General features: G+C 45.8%; 1 protein-coding gene across 4 annotated transcripts in view; it reads left to right on the top strand.

Moving 5' to 3' along the window:
* LOC147709635 (uridine-cytidine kinase-like 1) overlaps nt 1-18,489 on the top strand; it is a 227,244-nt gene that overhangs the window by 118,720 nt on the left and 90,035 nt on the right. For all 4 annotated transcript variants that reach the window (XM_086928159.1, XM_086928158.1, XM_086928156.1 and 1 more), the window contains 2 exons: nt 12,598-12,696; nt 13,049-13,142. In XM_086928159.1, coding sequence (XP_086784285.1) covers nt 12,598-12,696; nt 13,049-13,142 — 193 coding nt within the window. The remainder of the gene's footprint in view (nt 1-12,597; nt 12,697-13,048; nt 13,143-18,489) is intronic.

Consider the following 18,489-nt stretch of genomic DNA (forward strand, 5'->3'; position numbering starts at 1 on the left):
TTCACAGTGCATGTCCGAAGTGGTCCCGATTGCATTTGAGCAACCTTTGTCTTCATATTGAAACACCATGGACTCTGTGGCACTTGTGCCTTCAGCAGTGAGGAAGTTGTGCCCTGTATTGCTGACCAGTCACCATTTCGCTCAAGGCAGCTCTGTGTCTGCGTAGCTCCACATCCCCAGAATAACAATCAAACGTTTTATGTACTATTGAAGGTGGACACTGTGCCTGCATCACCACTTGTGGTGTCCTGTGGCCTCTCAGGCCATTGGAGACTTCAGCAACTGAAAGACACCATAGTTACTCTGCAGGGTCAATGATAGAAGGACAACACTCACTCTTCTGTGTAGTGTCTGCTTTGAAAACATTGCCCCACCCCAAAAGCATTGCCTCTCTCCTGCATTGCTGCCCTGGAATAGCTAAATCTATGGGTGGATGTCTCCCTCATACTGTGTTTGTAAATACTCACCCAGTGCTGCCTTGTCACTCCATATAGTAGAACCGGCTGAACCGGTTTCTGTCCATCACTGCCCTCAGCATGGTATTTTTAGCAGTTGAGCATCTCCTGATTTTTGCCATCAGAGAACCTGCCATGTGCAGAGGAATTGCATGAGAATTTAGAAAGGGTAACCAGAAGTTTGGGTTTCCACTTCCTGAGGATTCCTTTTGAGATTCCCTCAGACTCTTGAGTAGAGAGAGATTTGAGGCCTTTAGGGCATCATTATTGGCAAGTTCTAAAGCAATATGTCTTCCTTTTGTGCCCTAGTCCGTCCTTCCCCATTCTCAACTCTTCATTCAATACCTCTGTCCTTACTTTAGCCTCCCTTCTTGTTTGTCCTTCATTTTGTTCTAATCCGTTACCAAAGCAAATCACAATTTCAGTTAGAGTATCAACTAAAAGGAGAGTTGAAAAACGAATATTGGAACTACAGTAAAGGGGAAAAATTTGTTTAATGATTATTTTGCTACCTTCTGTCTGTGATCTCCCTCCTTCACAACTGGTTGGTAATTGCCTGTGTTGCAGGCAGCACCGAATAAGCTTGTTTAAAAAAAAATGCTGCCTCACATTTGGAGCGGTCTGTGCAAGGATCCCTCTATTTTTGAAATCCCCCAATTACTTTGGCCCCACAAACTGCCACACCAGATCCATCATGGTTTTTCCAGCAAGCCATGTAGTAGCATTTGCTAATCAGGGAGTCTGCCAGGCAGGTGTTCAGAAGCATTGAGACCAAGAACTGTGAGTTCCAGAATCATGACTTAACTTGTACTAATGCAGTCATCCTGTTCTTTCTCTGTCCGAACTATTTGGAAATCCGAATGCACCACCCCAGATATGGTTAGTAGAAATTGGCATATGGCTGACAGTCTTTCAGTGAAACCGGTTGTACTGAACCTTTTGTTATCTTCAAATTTGCAATTTCATTGTTTCCTTTCTGCTCGGTCCCACCTGGATTTCCCCATGTTTTCCTTTAGGCACAGCCTTGAGTGAGGTTCCTATGCCCATCAGTGCACTCAGCATGGAGTACCATTGCAGTCGAGGCACAGGATATCTGGAAGCTGACATCTAGGAGTATGCTTTTCTAGACATTCTATACAAGCCCAACTAAGCATGAAGGAATGCAACACCTTGAAGAGCCAACCCTTAACTTGTCTAATCTGATACAAGAACAGCCTATTCACTGGGACCTTTTCAAGAGACACAATCGGAAGGTTTTCATTTCACTGAGTAGTGCTGTGTTGAAGTTTAGTAGATTTACCCCTACCACCAGCATTGAATTGCTCCTCTCTCTCTACCCAAACCTCTAGATGGCAAAGAATCTATGGAAAGCAGTTATTTTCAGGCTTCAGTTTGAAAACATCCATTGTGCTTTTAGCTTCTTAGTCTTTCCGATGGGACGCCCGATCTTAAAGTTAGTCCAGAAAGCCTAGGAACGGCAACTGGGTCTGAGTCGAAGGGTGACATCAATTTACTGTTGATGTTGCTGTCCTATAAAAGGCTTTTGAATGAAACATCAATATATTATTTTATATGTAAGCTATGCAGGCTATCACAGTGTGTCTACAGCCATCAACAGACACTGAAAGGTAGGAGATGTGATGGGGTAATCTCCTACGGAAGAGATATAGTTGAGTCTTAGTTTAACTTACAGATCTGCTTTCTATTCTAGTTTTGGAAAATATTGGTAAGGGAGCAGCCAACAATCACATAGTAAATCAGCTGAGAAAAGGGATCAATTGTGGAAGCTCTTCACTCAGTCAATCTAAACTCAGAAAAGACACCCAAAAGCAGTTCAGAATATTATCCAGGACATACAAGGCATACATATAATAACTTAATGGTGGAGGGGTGTGGTGTAGAGCATCCAGGAGTTCCAAGGCTAAGACAGACGCTGCTTGTGCTTCACTCTCAATTATTGTCAGATGTTCACTGCAAATATCCAGTTAAATGGTATACATGCAACGGCTGGGTCTCGAAGTCTGATAACATTGATGATGTTATAAAAAGTAACATAAAGACAATATTAAGTCAACCAGGAACACTACTTTTGTCGTCAAGTCTGCCCACGACCCCTGGCAATCACACAGAAATAAGCAAAGCAGTAATAGCGAGTGTGGAGAACTAAAAAAAAAATGATCAGCACAAAAGTATCTGAAAACGAGGCATTGGAGACTTGGTGTGTAGTGTCACACTCTCCCTTTTTGTATTCTTTTTACACACGTGTGAGTTTGACCATGTCATCTGTCAACATGCCACACAAGATCAATGGAGCATAGGTCTGGGATACTTTTGTGATGTGTAGGTTAGCTTCCAACAGAGAATTATCTGTCCTTGCATCCTCCTTAAGTGATTATTTTTATAGAACAAAATACAAAGCCACAATAGATAAGTACTTAGTAAGAAAGAAGTGAAAACAAAGGGATCACTTGGCAGAAAGCATGCAAACAAATCACTGTAGGAAACTGAGGACTAGCGCAGCAGGGATAGGAAGGCAGACATTGGGAACTAAGGAAGGAGAGAAAGGAATGTACAAACTGCAAAAAAGAAACTACAGAAGTTTAAGGCATCGGGAAGCACTTATTAGCACTATCAGAAGAATCCAGGAAAACACTGCAGCCCTGGCCTAGCGTTGGAAACTGGGACGCACTACAAAATAGGTTTAGGATACCAAAATCTCTGGAAACAGAGGATCACACTGTAACACTGCTACGATGACCAGTGAAGCACTGAAGCAAAGATGGGCTTTAAACCAGCTTACTAATAATTCCATGCATCAGGTGTGCACTTGTCAGCCCCTGAGGTGCTGATTCCTCCACCTACCCTTGGATATGAAGCAGTGAGCAGGAAATTCTAGGCATTTTAGTCTTTGGCAGGAGAAGCAAAGCAGCTTTCACATAACCCAGCTCGATTCTGGAATGAAAAGGAAGTTGAGCATAATGCCCTATTGAGGTATCATCTATACAGAAATAGCACAAAGTCAGAGCATTTAGTTGAACACTGGAAAGTGCACCAGGCATGCTCTCTAGCGGGGGCATGAGAGTGCATGGAGCAAATCGCGACTAGTCTTGCCTCTGTTCAGTAAAATGGTCTCCGCCGGAGCTCACACACCATAGTAAACTCTGTACAGCACCTGATGTTCAGGATGTTCCTTCTGCAATGGAAATATTCTCTTTACAATGCTTCTTAGATGTGCACTGTCAAGATCAAGTACCTAAAATGTTCAAGGTTGGACATCAGGAGTTTAGTAAAAGTTTGCCAATCCATCTGCGTGTAAACCAACATTGATGTTCGAACATTTATACAGACATCAAGAACTCTACACTTTCTTCCATGGTTATGTTATTATAAGCTCCTTGGAAATTGGCACGGATACCTTTATTTATTTATTTTATTTATTTATTTATGGGATTTTTTGTGCGCAACTAATACCCTAAGGTGTCTAGGCGCAGCGAAATACTCCAGATTCCAGCACAGATCAGCACGTTCTTATTGATTAAAAAAGCCAGGTCTTCAGTAATTTACGAAAATTAATAAGGGTGGGAGCGGTTTTAATGTGCAAGGGGAGTGAATTCCAGAGCACCAGCGTCGCTACCAAGAATCGCCTGTCACCCCAGGTGGCCGTTCTTGTGCGGGGGACAGTCAAAAGATAGCTAGCTGCTGATCTTAGATTCTTTTTGGGGGTATACACCTGAAAAGCCTCTTTTAGAAACTTTGGTCCTGTCTGATGAATGGCCTTATAGGCTATACAAAGAGCCTTAAATTTGATCCTGCTATCAACCCTTAACCAATGAAGCAGGGTCATTTTTCGTACTTTAATTTCTCTCCAGCTGAGCTGGTGTACTACAGCTTCCTTTATCTACAAGTTTGAGCTGTGGCTAGAACCCCACTGAAAATGGTTGATAGTTTTACAACATTCAAAATAGCTTCCTCATGAGTCTTTCTTTCATAATATTTCCTTTTCCTGCCGTGATGGTATTTTTTTAGTTACGGCCATATTGGTCTCCTAGCCCTTTTACTGTGGTTTGCACACGCATATCCATATGTGGTAAGTTGTTGTAACGAGTGCACCTTGAATTCCTGCTACGCCTCATTGAGTACTTAAATGAGTCTAAAATAGTCTAAGCTTGTTCTGTCTCTTGTAGAGTGGACGTGACCCAGCAGTTGGTGCCAGACTGATCCCTTTTTACACTGCATTGGTCTTATTTCCAAACATTTAGCAATTTGTCTCCTATAATGGCACAAGTACACAAGCAGTGATGTAGCCACAGAAGCTAATCTTTGTGTTCTCCTTTTCTCTGGGACCATTGTAGATGCTTGATGGGTTTACAGGAAGGTGAATCTTCGGTTACTGTTGCTTTTTGTGCCTGTACCTCAGAAAGTATTAGCACACTTTATGTAGAACGCGTAAGTGTATGCAACTGAAAAGAATAGAAATGAGCAAAGAAATAAGTTAATGGTAGCAAATTAAGAACAGATCTTAGCAAATATAAATATAGTGGCTAGCTAATTGGGCGCAGAGTACAGATTGAGTAAGGGGGCATTGATCTTGGCTAAAAACTCACCCATTCAACCTGTACATAATATACTTCCTGAACATGAGAAGTGTGTGTTAAATTCAAATAACACAGACTAACTAGTTCCTAGCTGAGTTCACATTGCCAGAGAAGGTTTGTTTCTGTGCATGAAGCTTTGAAATGAGGAATCGTCAGCTTCTAAGTCTTCTAAGAGCCCCCATTCTGCCTGAGCTAGTGAGGTGCTTTGTTCAAAAAAGGTCTGTGTTGAGTGGAGAGTCCTGCTTGTCAGGCACCAGCTAAAATGGCATATTCATAGCAATTTCATTTTCGAGCCCGGAGGTGACGCGAGGTTGGCTTGTAAAACAGGTGTTCGAGGCATGTGGGCTGCTGAATTCATATCTGTGCATAGATCGCCGCCTAGTGTTGGGTCCGGATGATTGCACCTTGTTGTCCTGGAAGAGTCTTCGAAGTATCACGAGATAGGTGGTTCCTCCTTTGGACTACAGTGCGCATGGGCATCCTCTCCATCTTCAGATTGTTTTTTTTACGCCATTGGGTTCGGATGTTTTTCCTACACCAAGTTCGGAATCGAAACAAAACTTTTTTAAAGGCCAAAAGGCCTTCGGCCTCGACGGTATTGTTTTCGCTCTGTGCCTATTGCCTCTATTAAACTTCTGATTTCTCTCCGGTCGTCGACGCGGGCTATTGGGCTGATCAACGCCACGTGGGCCTATCGACGATGAAACGAAGTCCATTTAAATTCTGCCCACAATGCCATTCCAAGTACCCGCATACTGACAGACATCCAGTATGCAACAAGTGCTTGTCACCGGACCATAGAGAAGATTGCCTTGCCTGTGCCCAATTCCGTTCCAAAAACACGATCCGGAATCGACGGGCCGCTAGGCAAGAGATTCAGAGACCAGCACCAGAACCGGAAAACATTTTCGATGACGACCAAGACCTCGTCAACGTAGAGGACTCGAATCTAGAGATCGTGGCCGTTGGGGACGATTCGGAAGACTAACAGATCCCGCAGGGGCGAACTGTGAGTACACTGCCCCTGAAACCACTCTACCGAGAACAAAGGCTCCGGTCGAGGCATCGCCGACAGGCCTTAGCCAAGATCAAGACACTGATTCGATAGCCCCGCTTTCAAGCTCTGCTATGAATACCAAGGAAAAGCCTTTTGACACACCAGGCTCAAGTCACGTTCTCAAAAAACCAAAGACTGTTGAACCGAAGGCTGTCGGACCGAAGGTCATCGAACCGAAAGTCTCAGACCCAAAGGCCGCCGAGCTGAAGCTCGACGTACCACTTAAACCTATAGAACCAAAGGCCGTCGACCCTAAAAGAGTTGTCGACTCGAACGTCGCACCGAAAAAGGCGGTCAAACCGAAAGTCGACGAACCGAAAGCAGTCCAACCGAAGAAGGTTGCGCCAAAGCCAATCGACCGGAGCACAACTGCTCCGAAAAACCCAGTCGAACCGAAGAAACCAATCGATTCGACAAAAGACAAACAACCAAAAAAGGTCAAACCTCCGAAAAAACCGGTCCGACCTAAAAGTCTGGTCGATTCGTAAACAAGCCTCGACCCGAAGAAGGCTGAAAAGATGCCTAAGCCTATCAAACTGACAAAAACTGTCGGTCCAAAAGCAAAAGTCGATCCAAAAAATACAAAACCCAAGGATTCGACTTTAAAACCAAGGACAGTGGAAGAAGAACTCTTTCACTCTGATCCTATTGAAGAGGAACAAACAAAACTGTACATAGACCCTGAGACTGGCAAAGTAACAGTTTACCGCAAAAAGAAGAGACCAGTGGACACTGAACCTTCTTCACCAATTCCTCTAAAGAAAAAGAGAGACTCTGCCACTTCTCCACTTAGACCTTTTGAACCTGTCTCTCCTACTATGCCTACCACGCCTTATGCCCCTTACTCTCCTACACACTCTGAGTATAATGTAGATTATACAGAAGATTATCCTGAACAGGATTATAACTATCCACAGGACCCAGACACACAAGATAACACATGGGACAATCAACAAGACCCCTATGATAATATCCCATCCCTGACACCTCCTACCCAGTTAAACCATCACCCACAGATGATACAGTGGCATTTAACCTACTAGTGGATAGGGCCGCACTATACCACAATGTTGATATGCATAGTGACCCAATAGAGGAGGATTTTCTTTTTGATACATTTGCCTCTTCTGATAGAACAGTTAGAACACCCCCTATGTTAAAGGGTGTACTAAAACACGCCACTGATATATTTAAGGATACAGCTAGAGCATGTGTTATCAACCCTAGGGTTGAGAAGAAATATAGGCCTGCCCCTAGAGACCCTACATACATTAGAGGTCAACTACCACTTGATTCACTAGTTGTAGCTAATGCACTAAAGAGGGCTAACTCTCAAACAACTGAAGAAGCACCACCTCCCGATAAAGAATCCAAAATTCTTGAAGCCTCAGGAAAAAGAGTAGCTGGCGAATAGCTAGCACACAGGCTCTACTAGCTCGCTATGATTTAGGGCACACTACGATCGACTAGAGAGCATACTGCAAAATTTACCTGAGCCATTTAAAGAACAAGCTGATGCTCTTATTCAGGAGGGGAAGCTCATCACAAATGCTTCCATTAAATGTGCATTAGACGCAGCAGATACCGCAGCAAGATCCGTTAACACTAGTGTCTTGCTAAGACGGCACGCATGGCTACGCATCTCAGGCTTTAAAAGCGAAGTGCAATCTACTATTCTTAATCAGCCGGTCAATCCAGACTTCCTCTTTGGCCCAGCAGTAGATAATATTCTTGATAAAATGAAAAAAGACACTTAAACTGCAAAATCAATGGGTGCACTGCAGTTCCAACAGCACAAAAGTTCCTTTCGGCGCACATCATACAGCGGAGCTGCACGAGGCAACACGTCACAAGGTGCCTCGACATATAAAGCCAATACCCAGTCCACCTTCAATAAAGGTTCCAAACGAGGTGGCTACAGAGGAAATAGCAATAAGGGTAGAGGACGTGGAGGCAATAACAGAGCCTCCACTGCCACAAAACAGTGACTTCAATACACTACCTCCAGACCACATAACACCAGTCGGAGGAAGAATACAAGAGTTCCTACCAGTCTGGAACAACATTACTACAGACAGGTGGGTAAGACAAATTATCCAGTATGGCTACTGTCTGGAACTGACTTCTACACCACCCAGACACCGTCCAATGTCCACAGAACACATCGCCCTGTTACAACAAGAGGTGAAAAGCATGCTGGAAAATGGGGCCATAGAGCCAGTCCCTTTCCATCGCCAAGGAACAGGAGTATACTCACTATACTTCCTCATTACCAAGAAGGACGGGTGCCTCAGACCAATACTGGACCTCAGACCCCTAAACCAGTATATACTTTCGGAGCACTTCCACATGATCACTCTACAGCAATTCCTCCTGTTGCTAAAGCAAGGAGACTTCCTAGCGACCTTAGACCTCAAGGATGCATACTTCCACATACCTATACATCCTTCTCACAGAAAGTATCTCAGGTTCACAATACAAAACCAGCACTATCAATTCAAAGTTCTCCCCTTTGGGGTGACCACAGCTCCGAGAGTGTTCACAAAATGTCTAGCGACAGTGGCTGCACATCTAAGGAGACAACACATTCACGTGTATCCATACCTGGACGATTGGCTGATACAAGCAAAATCGTACGAACAGTGCAGAAGCCATATGTCTCAAACACTTCAGCTGCTACACAGCTTAGGCTTTTCAATAAACTACCCAAAATCCCACCTACAGCCATCCCACATACAGCAATATCTGGGAGCTACCATAAATACCTTTGTGGCAAAGGCATATCTAAACGCAGCAAGGATAGCCAGTATGCAAATGCTCACTCGCAAATTCCAACCACAACACTACCTGTCAGATCGAATGTTCATGCAGCTCATAGGCATGAAGGCCTCCTGCATTTTCATTGTCCCTCATGCCCGACATCACATGCGTCCACTGCAGGAATGCCTTGCAAAACAGTGGAACCAAGCTCAGGGACTATTAAAGGACCTAGTGTTGGTAAACAGTCGTGCATACAACTCTCTGCAGTGGTGGAACCCACAAAACCTTTCCAAAGGACGACTGTTCCAAGAGCAGGTTCCACAAATAGTGATAACAGCGGACGCATCACTGTTAGGTTGGGGAGCCCACGTACTCCAATACACAGTGCAAGGGCTATGGACAACCCAACAGAAAAAAATGCATATCAACCATTTAGAGTTGCTAGCATAATTTCTAGCTCTAAAAGCATTCCAGAAACACCTGTACAACAAGACTGTGTTGATCCGGACGGACAACATGACAGCCATGTACTACATACAGATTCGGGGAGGAACGCAATCTCTACAACTGTCTCACTTAGCGCAAAGCATATGGAAGTGGGCAATGCCAAAAAACATCTTTCTCCTGGCAGAACACCTCCCAAGGAAGGACAATCAGATAGCGGATCTGCTCAGCAGACACAGCCAGCAGATACACGAATGGGAGATACACCCTCAAGTCCTCGATATGGATGAACTGGTCAGGCAGATTTGCGTATGCTTTTCCCCCAGCTCCACTAATTCCGCTAGTGGCACGCAAACTATGGCGTCAGTCACAATGATCCTAGTAGCTCCAACATGGGCAAGGCAGCCATGGTACACGGCGTTCCTAGAACTCTCAGGAGTGCCTCATCAAAGACTAAAACTCACACCCAGTCTTCTGACTCAGAGCCATGGAGATATCATACACCCAGATCCCAATCAATTGAACCTAGCGATCTGGCTCCTGAGGTCTTGGAGTTCGGATACCTTAACTTACCTCCAGACTGCATGAACATCATTAAGGAGGCAGAAGGCCAACTACTGGGGCATGTAATGCAGCTAAATGGAAGAGATTTGTTATTTACTGTAACAATAACCAAATCAATCCATTAGATGCTTCTATACAAAACATCATATGCTACCTGTTGCACCTTCAAAGGTGCAACCTAGCTTATTCTTCTATAAGACTACACTTAGCTGCTATAGCAGCATACCTCCAAAACAGACAACACCTTTCACTGTTTAGAATGCCAGCAATAAAAGCGTTCATGGAGGGCCTCAAAAGGGTAATTCCTCCAAAAAACCCACCTTCACCAGTCTGGAATCTAAACGTTGTACTCACCAGACTCATAGGGCCTCCTTTTGAACCCCTACATTCATCTGATCTACAATTTCTCACATGGAAGGTGGCTTTCCTTATTGCTATGACCTCACTGAGAAGAGTTAGCGAGCTACAAGCACTAACTATCCAAGAACCCTTTATGCAAGTACACGCAAACAGGGTAGTACTTAGAACAAACCCTAAGTTTATGCCAAAATTCATATCCAATTTCCATATCAACCAATCTATAGAACTACCAGTGTTCTTCCAAAATCCAGTCAGTAGCTGAAAGAGCCCTAGACACCCTAGATGTCAAAAGAGCTCTGCTATATTATGTTGACAGGACAAAGGCATTCAGAAAAACAAAACAGTTGTTTGTTGCTTTCGCACCACAACATAAAGGAAATCCCATATCAAAGTCAGGAATAGCCAGATGGATAGTTAAATGCATTCAAATATGTTATCAAAAAGCTAAACGCACTCTAACAGTCCCCCCAAGAGCACACTCCCCTCGCAAAATGGGGGCATCCATGGCTTTTCCTAGGGAATATTGCTCTTGAGGATATCTGTAGAGCAGCCACATGGTCTACCATACACACTTTCACAAAACATTGTGTAGACGTACATTCCAAACAGCAAGCTGCTGACGGGCAGGCTGTTCTTAAAACTGTTTTTCAAACTGCTGCAGCTGCACAGGTGACCACCGCTAGAGGAGACACTGCTATACAGTCTATGCTCAGATATGAATACAGCAGCCCACATGCCTCGAACGGAATATGCTACTTACCAGTATGCACCTGTTCTTGGCATGTAGGGCTAACATTCATATCGCCCACTCTCCTCCCCGGTGCCTGTTACAGCTGTAGCATTCTCTCTTTTGTATGGACATTTCTTACTGTACTATACTCCATCTCTGCCACAATGGCGAAAAACAATCTGAAGATGGAGAGGATGCCCATGCGCACTGTAGTCCAAGGGAGGAGCCACCTATCTCGTGATACTTCGAAGACTCTTCCAGTACAACAAGGTGCAATCATCCGGACCCAACACTAGGCGGCGATCTATGCACAGATATGAATTTCAGCAGCCCTACATGCCAAGAACAGATGCATACTGGTAAGTAGCATATTCCTTCGTATGGGTCTGGGAAGTTATGGACTTGTCGAGTGTAGGAAGAAGTTAGCAGATTTAGCAACTTGGTTGATCAAGTGGGAGTGAAACCCCAGTGATATTACCAAGGGCAACCGTGATGGCAGTGTTCCATTGTCTGAATATTCAGGAGAGAGGGCTCAAATTTGTTTAAATTTAGGATAAGATCAGGTGATTGTCTTTCTTTTGTTAAGCACCAAGACCTTCTCATAGATGCAGGTGTGTGATATACCTGGACAAGTTTGAGGAGCAAGGATGTTCCTGAGTGGTGACGTTCTTACACACGCAGATCATCCACATGCTGATGAATGGAGACTCCGGTATTTTCTAAGATTAGCAACTTCATATACAAATTAAACGGAGATGGGCCTAGGATCAAATCTGAGGAGCATCACAGATAATAGCAGATTTTCTTAAAAAGAAGCGTTCCATCTTCACCAATTGATGGCTAAAAGGAGGAGAACCAGCTCAGGACCTTGGCACAAAAGCCCATGCATGTTTTCCAGGGTGAAGATTTGTGGCAAAAGCCACTGACCGATCAATGAGTGAGACAACTGGATTCTGTATCATCTAGTTAGTGGCAGGATTCGTCCAAAAGTGACTATTTCAAGTCTACATCTTAGACTGAAGCTGGATTGATAGTCTAAAAGCTGCTGTTCCCTGGTAGTGATCTTGTTCACTTCAGCTGCTCCACATTTCCTTGACTTTCATTAGCCAGGAGAGATGAGGACACTTGATAGTTGCAGAGGAGACCTGGGTCCAAGTTTTTTTTGTGGTGATGGAGATGAGTTGGACAGGTTGGAAAGCATCTCAGAACATTCCTTGGCATAGAGATGCATTTATTAAGCACACCAAGAAATAAACAAAAAATGTTATTTTTCTTTTATGACGGCTGCAAAACGCGCCATGGTCTGTGGTACTGAGCCAAACGTTTTGCATGTAACTGAAATGTGCTAATTAAATCTGGACTTGATGAAGCATGCACATGACACGTTTTGTGTGATTTGCTTGACTACGTGTTTTCACGTAAGTGCTGTCTGTTTGGTAGTTTGTTTATTTCTGTTTGGTTCAGTAGATGCATAGTTTTGTAATGAACCATTTTGTTTCTGTTCCTGCGTGGTAAAGTGTTTGGCGTGAGGTTCGAATCATGTACTTGACTGCATGTTTTTGAGTGTTGTGTTCCTTCCTCATCGCTTGCTTGCATTTCCTGGTGATGCAAACACACTTTCTTTACTTTCAGAGCTGCTTTGGCATCTGCCCACCAGGGTCAACCTTTGCCTAAGACACTGAGTGTTCTCGAAAGCACCCCTCAGGTCCGCGGCATGCATACAATTATCAGGTAAGGAAATTACAATTCCTCTTTCTGTTGCTCCTTAATACGGTGTTCACTTTTGCTTCTGCAAGGGAGGAGTGAATTATGCACTAGCATCACCTTCCATTTTTGACATGTTTAGTGTGTCTGTGTGTGTACACCCTCAGACATCTCAATTTCTCAATTATCTTTCATACTCCTCACTTCAACAAGGAAATACTTCTGATAGTAATGCAATATGCTGTGTTGGGGTTGTTCCTTTTGTTGATATTGTTAACCTTGCCCCTTTGTTCAGTCCAAGGCTTGTTCCCTGGTCTTTCTCATTGCAAATCATTCAGTTGTGCTCTGTATTTATTTCTTGTTTCTGTCTTGCTTTTAGGAATAGAGAGACAAATAGAGATGAGTTTATATTTTACTCCAAGCGATTAATGAGACTGCTGATTGAACATGCCCTCTCATTCCTTCCACTAAAGGTACGTTTCAATCCCTTATTCATTCAGGGCTTTCTTGCTTCTCCGATTAACTTAAAAGTTTTTGTTACACAATATTCTCCATTTCCTCCCACTGAAGGGACTTTTCAGAGACGCCTCACCTTTATGACACTTTCCATACTAGGCCTCACATTCCTCCTAATAGAGAGACGGGCCTCAGGATCCCTTCTTTCATTCCACTCTGTCAGGACCCCCTGCTTTGTTACTGCGCGCATTAGCTTCCCCTACATTAAACTGCTCCTTCCTTTCTTGCATTCATTAACTCTTCTGTAATTATAGGGCACTTTCTTCTTAGAAAACTTGTTGGGAGTCTCTTTTTACAGCACTTCCTACAATGCTATCTTTTTCAGCATTAAGATTAAGAGCATTAGAAAATGCACCCCCTTCCGTTCCCCATACAAGCAGCATCCTTCTATCTTTCTTCTCCAGTCAAGGTTCCTCTTGCAGTAGTTTGAGCTTGAGCCATTTCTACATCCCACAATCCATACAACGCTGTCTTACTAACATTCCAGATAATGTTATTGAATCTGAGGTGCGCCCCCCCCCCCCTTAATGTCCAGGAAGAGTCACATCTTTCCTTAGTATCCATTTGAAAGCCTCCGTTCATATGAGCTGTCTCTCCCTCCTGTTGAAATTGTGGAGAATGTATAGTTCACTCAGTTCTGTGGAGAAGTGTGGCTCAATGCTTAGAGCTGAAATTCTTTTGTCAGCGCACAGGCTTTTAAATGGTCAATTTGTACTGGTGGAGCGTGCTCCAGTGGTATCACTCTCTCCCTCTTAGAGTGTTAGGCTTGCGAAGATTTGAAGCATCCTCTGTGTAGAGGATGACCCTCTGGGCACAGCTTATAGGTTCGCTATAATGCGTTCAAAGTTTGTTCAGATATTAAAACCAATCAAGGTGCACTTTTCAAAGTGTTTATTTAGTTGAAGGTAATTGTTATTAGCTTCGAAATTAGTTTCTTTTCAGCATTATTCACATGTTAATTCATGTTCCACAATTTTTTGCAATGTTCCCAATGCATTTCGTGCACTGAGTGCACTTCGTCAGGGGAATCTAAAGATCAAAGATTAAATAATCTCAGTATGAGGAAAACTTCCTACAAAGCATGTAGGTAAACAACTTCATATCATCCATAACATATATAACGTCAAATAAAACGAGCATGCTATCTAGTATTGTTACTGACATGCGAGATCTATTTAGAATTAAGGTATAAATAAAATAGTGGCTTAATGGCTAGAAAAAAGTTTGAAATTGTGAATTCCTTCACCCATGTGTTGTTATTCTAAACGCCGATCTAACTCTCCTAGGTGTATAGCGTACATTCAAATATCCAAAAAAAGTGAACGAGAAACGCCCATCAGTTCGTGTTCGTGAGAGTTGAAGAAAATGTGCGCTAAAATCTATTCGGTAGTGAAACAGGTGAAACGCGTGCTCGTGAGGAATCTCTTACTTACTGGTCATGCAAAAGTGGAGTCGAATTATTCTGCGGCAGACCCTGATGCAGAGGTCTAGCCCGGGACCAGGGTTCAATTCCCCGCCTCGGCGGGTCTTGGGTTCAAAATTCCACGGACCTGATAAGTTCGAGGCATGTGGGCTGCTGAATTCATATCTGTGCATAGATCGCCGCCTAGTGTTGGGTCCGGATGATTGCACATTGTTGTCCTGGAAGAGTCTTCGAAGTATCACGAGATAGGTGGCTCCTCCCCTGGACTACAGTGCGCATGGGCATCGCCTCCATCCCCAGATTGTTTTTTTCCGCCATTGGGTTCGGATGTGTTTCGGTTCCCTCTGTCGGAATCGATAGTTGTTTAACTTTCCTAACTTGAGACCAAAAGGTCTTTAGGCTTGGCGCCGGTATTGTTTTCGTTCGGGTTTGTCTGTTCTTCAGCTCCGAACTCTTGCTGCCCTTCCGCGTGCTTTCGGCGCGGACGGGCCTACACGACGCTCCAGACATGGAACGAACTCCGTTTAAGAGGTGCCCGGTGTGCACCTCAAAGTATTCACACCTCGACGTGCACCCAGTGTGCAACAAATGTTTGTCGCCGGACCATGATGAGGCCAGGTGTATGGCCTGCTCAAAGTTCCGGTGTAAGAAGACGCTCAAGCTTCGTCGGGCCGCTAGACTCCAGGCCCAGTTGTCGGCGCCCCCGCCAGACAACATCTTCGAAGAAGACGTTGGAGACGACAATGTTTTTCAAGTTTCGGACTCTAGCCCGGCGTCGGAGGAAGAAAACTACGACGCGGGAGACGAGGAGTTTGATGAAGTCGTCGGTGAGGTAGGGGACGACGATGGGGCCGTTGCCACCGTGGAGGATAGCTCAGAGGAGGAGCATAGCTCAGAGGAGGAGCATCCTCAAACTGACTCAGGGGTCGACCCCCACTATACGGCCCAGGTCGAGGGATCGCCTTCGGGCCTTACCCAAGACCTCATTAATCGTCCCACGGCCTCGCCTCCGGGCCCGGCCACGGACATTTCTAATGCGCCACTCCCGTTGAAGAAAACGAAAGTGAAGCCATCGGGGTCCACACCAACGGTTTCGAAACCGAAAGTGAAAGTCGCACTGGTGGGACAGAAAGCTCCTGAAGCCTCAACGTCTAAGAAATTCAAAATGGCCAACATCAAGAGCCACGCCAAGATGGCCGACCCGAAGACCCCGGTGTCGAAGGCGAAGACGACCGAAGCGGCCGCGTCGGCGCCGAAGGTGGTCGAGGTCGATGACCCGAAGAAGCGTCAGAACGACTCCAAAGCTCTGGCTGCGCCGACTCCGGCCGTCAAGGCCAAGGATGGTGATGTGTCGGCTCCGAAGACCGTGCCTATCGCCGACCCGGCTCCGGACTCGGGGAAATCGCTCGAGCCGGTCCAGGCCTCCCCGGCCTTAACAAAAAAGGTTGTGGAGTCCCTGCAGCGGATTCGGAAGGACGCTGTGGCTCCCGAACCGAAGAATGTGGTGCCGAAGCCTACACCAAAGCCGGCAAAGGCGCAAACGCCTATCCACTTCACGCTGCCGCCGAAGACGACGCCGAAGGCTTTCGCTCCGAAGCATGGGGCGGGGGTGCCCTTGAAGGTGGTGTCAACGCCCAAGGCGTCATTGGTAGCGCCGAAGCCTCGGCTCCAGCCTCTCGCAGATGAGGAGCGTCGAGAGGTTCTCATCGACGCCAACACCGGGAAGCTCTCTCTCCTTAAAAGGAAGATCACCACGGAGCCGGTGTTGGAACATTTTCGTATTCCACTCAAGAACAAGAAGGACTCTGCGGGTACTTCTGCCCCAATAGAGCCTGCATCTCCACATAATTTGGAACTTTCACCGACGCATTCTAACGCTGGGGAAGGTGACGGAGATGAGGAGGACGAGTACAATTATCCAGCATACTCTGATCCAGAGGAGGTACATGAACCTTGGTCTGCCGGGGGCGACCCTGAGGACCCTCAGTCGGGTCATGAACCGCAGCTTTTTGCAGCTAAGACTTCTCCTACAGAGGACTCTGCAGCCTTCAACGCTCTGAGAGGGCTGCAGCTAATCATGATGTCGACCTACATACAGATCCTGTGGATGTCGATTTTCTGTTTGACACTTTCTCAGTGGCTGAAAAGTCAGTCAAGACCTTGTCTATGCTCAAGGGAGTGCTGAAGCACGCGCCAGAGGTTTTCAAGGAGCCCACTCGGGCGCGAGTCATCAATCCTCGCATTGATAAAAAATAAAAGGCAGCGCCCTCGGATCCAACGTACATCAAGGGACACTTGCCACTGGACTCTTTGGTTGTATCCAACGCACGTAAGCGGGCGAATTCGCAGACCACGGGTGACGCTCCTCCCCCAGACAAAGAGTCAAAAATATTTGAAGCCTCAGGGAAACGAATTGCTGCACAGGCAGCTAATATTTGGCGCATTTCAAACACGCAGGCCCTACTTGCACGCTACGATAGGGCGCACTACGACACCCTAGAAACACTTCTGCAGCACTTACCTGATCAGTACAAGGAGGCAGGTGAAATGTTGATTCAGGAGGGGAAGCTGATTACCAACGCTTCCATCAAATGTGCGCTGGACGTGGCTGATACCGCCTCCAGGGCGATAAACACTAGCGTGTTGCTGCGGAGGCATGCATGGCTTAGAATATCAGGCTTCAAACCAGATATACAGACAACCATCTTGAACCAAACAGTTAATCCAGACCACCTGTTTGGACCCGAGGTGGATGCGACCCTTGAAAAAATGAAGAAAGACACGGACACTGCTAAGTCTATGGGGGCCCTCCAGTCTCAGCAGTTTCGGGGTGGTTCCTTTCGCCGCTCCAATAACAGAGGCACCTCAAGGGGTCAGGCATCACAATCCACGCAGTACTATAAAAGCAACACCCAAGCCTCATACACCAACAAAGGTAGAGGTGGTTACAGGGGCAACAACATCAAAGGCCGGGGAAGTGGAAACAACAGCTCCAGGTCCTCCTCCACCAACAAACAGTGACGCCTTGTCACTGCCCCCCGACCACACAACACCGGTCGGGGGGAGACTCCAGCAGTTCCTGCCCGCGTGGAAATCCATCACCACGGACAGGTGGGTCAAATCTCTTATCCAGTACGGTTACTGTCTGGAACTTACTTCCACTCCACCAAACATACCTCCAAGAAACCGTCCTATGTCCGGCGAGCACTTGCACTTGTTGCAGCAGGAAGTTCAAGTCATGCTGCAAAAAGGGGCAATAGAGCTCGTTCCACTGCAAGAAAGGGGAACAGGTGTTTACTCTCTGTACTTTCTAATCCCCAAAAAGGACGGATCCCTCAGGCCCATCCTGGACCTCAGGCCCCTCAACTGGTACATTCTGTCGGAGCACTTCCATATGCTCACGTTGCAGCAGGTCCTCCCTCTGCTTCAACAGGGGGACTTCCTGGCTACGCTGGATCTCAAGGATGCATACTTTCATATCCCCCTGCATCCTTCCCACAGGAAGTACCTCAGATTCACGATTCAAGACCAGCACTACCAGTTCAGGGTTCTGCCTTTCGGGGTCACCACAGCGCCAAGAGTCTTTACAAAGTGCCTGGCGACTGTGGCGGCACATCTACGACGCCAGAACGTCCACGTCTATCCCTATCTGGACGACTGGCTCATTCAGGCAAAGTCAGAACAGCAGTGCGCCGACCATGTGTCCCGCACCATTCATCTCCTGCACGATCTGGGATTCTCGCTGAACTATCCAAAATCCCATCTCCAACCCGCCCATGTACGGCAGTATCTGGGCGCGACAATAGACACTCTGGCAGCCACTGCGCAGCCAAATTCAGTGAGAATCGCCAGTATCCAAACGCTGATCCAACGATTCAGAC

This window comes from Lissotriton vulgaris, chromosome 6 (genome assembly GCF_964263255.1).
Source record: "Lissotriton vulgaris chromosome 6, aLisVul1.2, whole genome shotgun sequence".
In the NCBI taxonomy this organism is placed as follows: Eukaryota; Metazoa; Chordata; class Amphibia; order Caudata; family Salamandridae; genus Lissotriton; species Lissotriton vulgaris.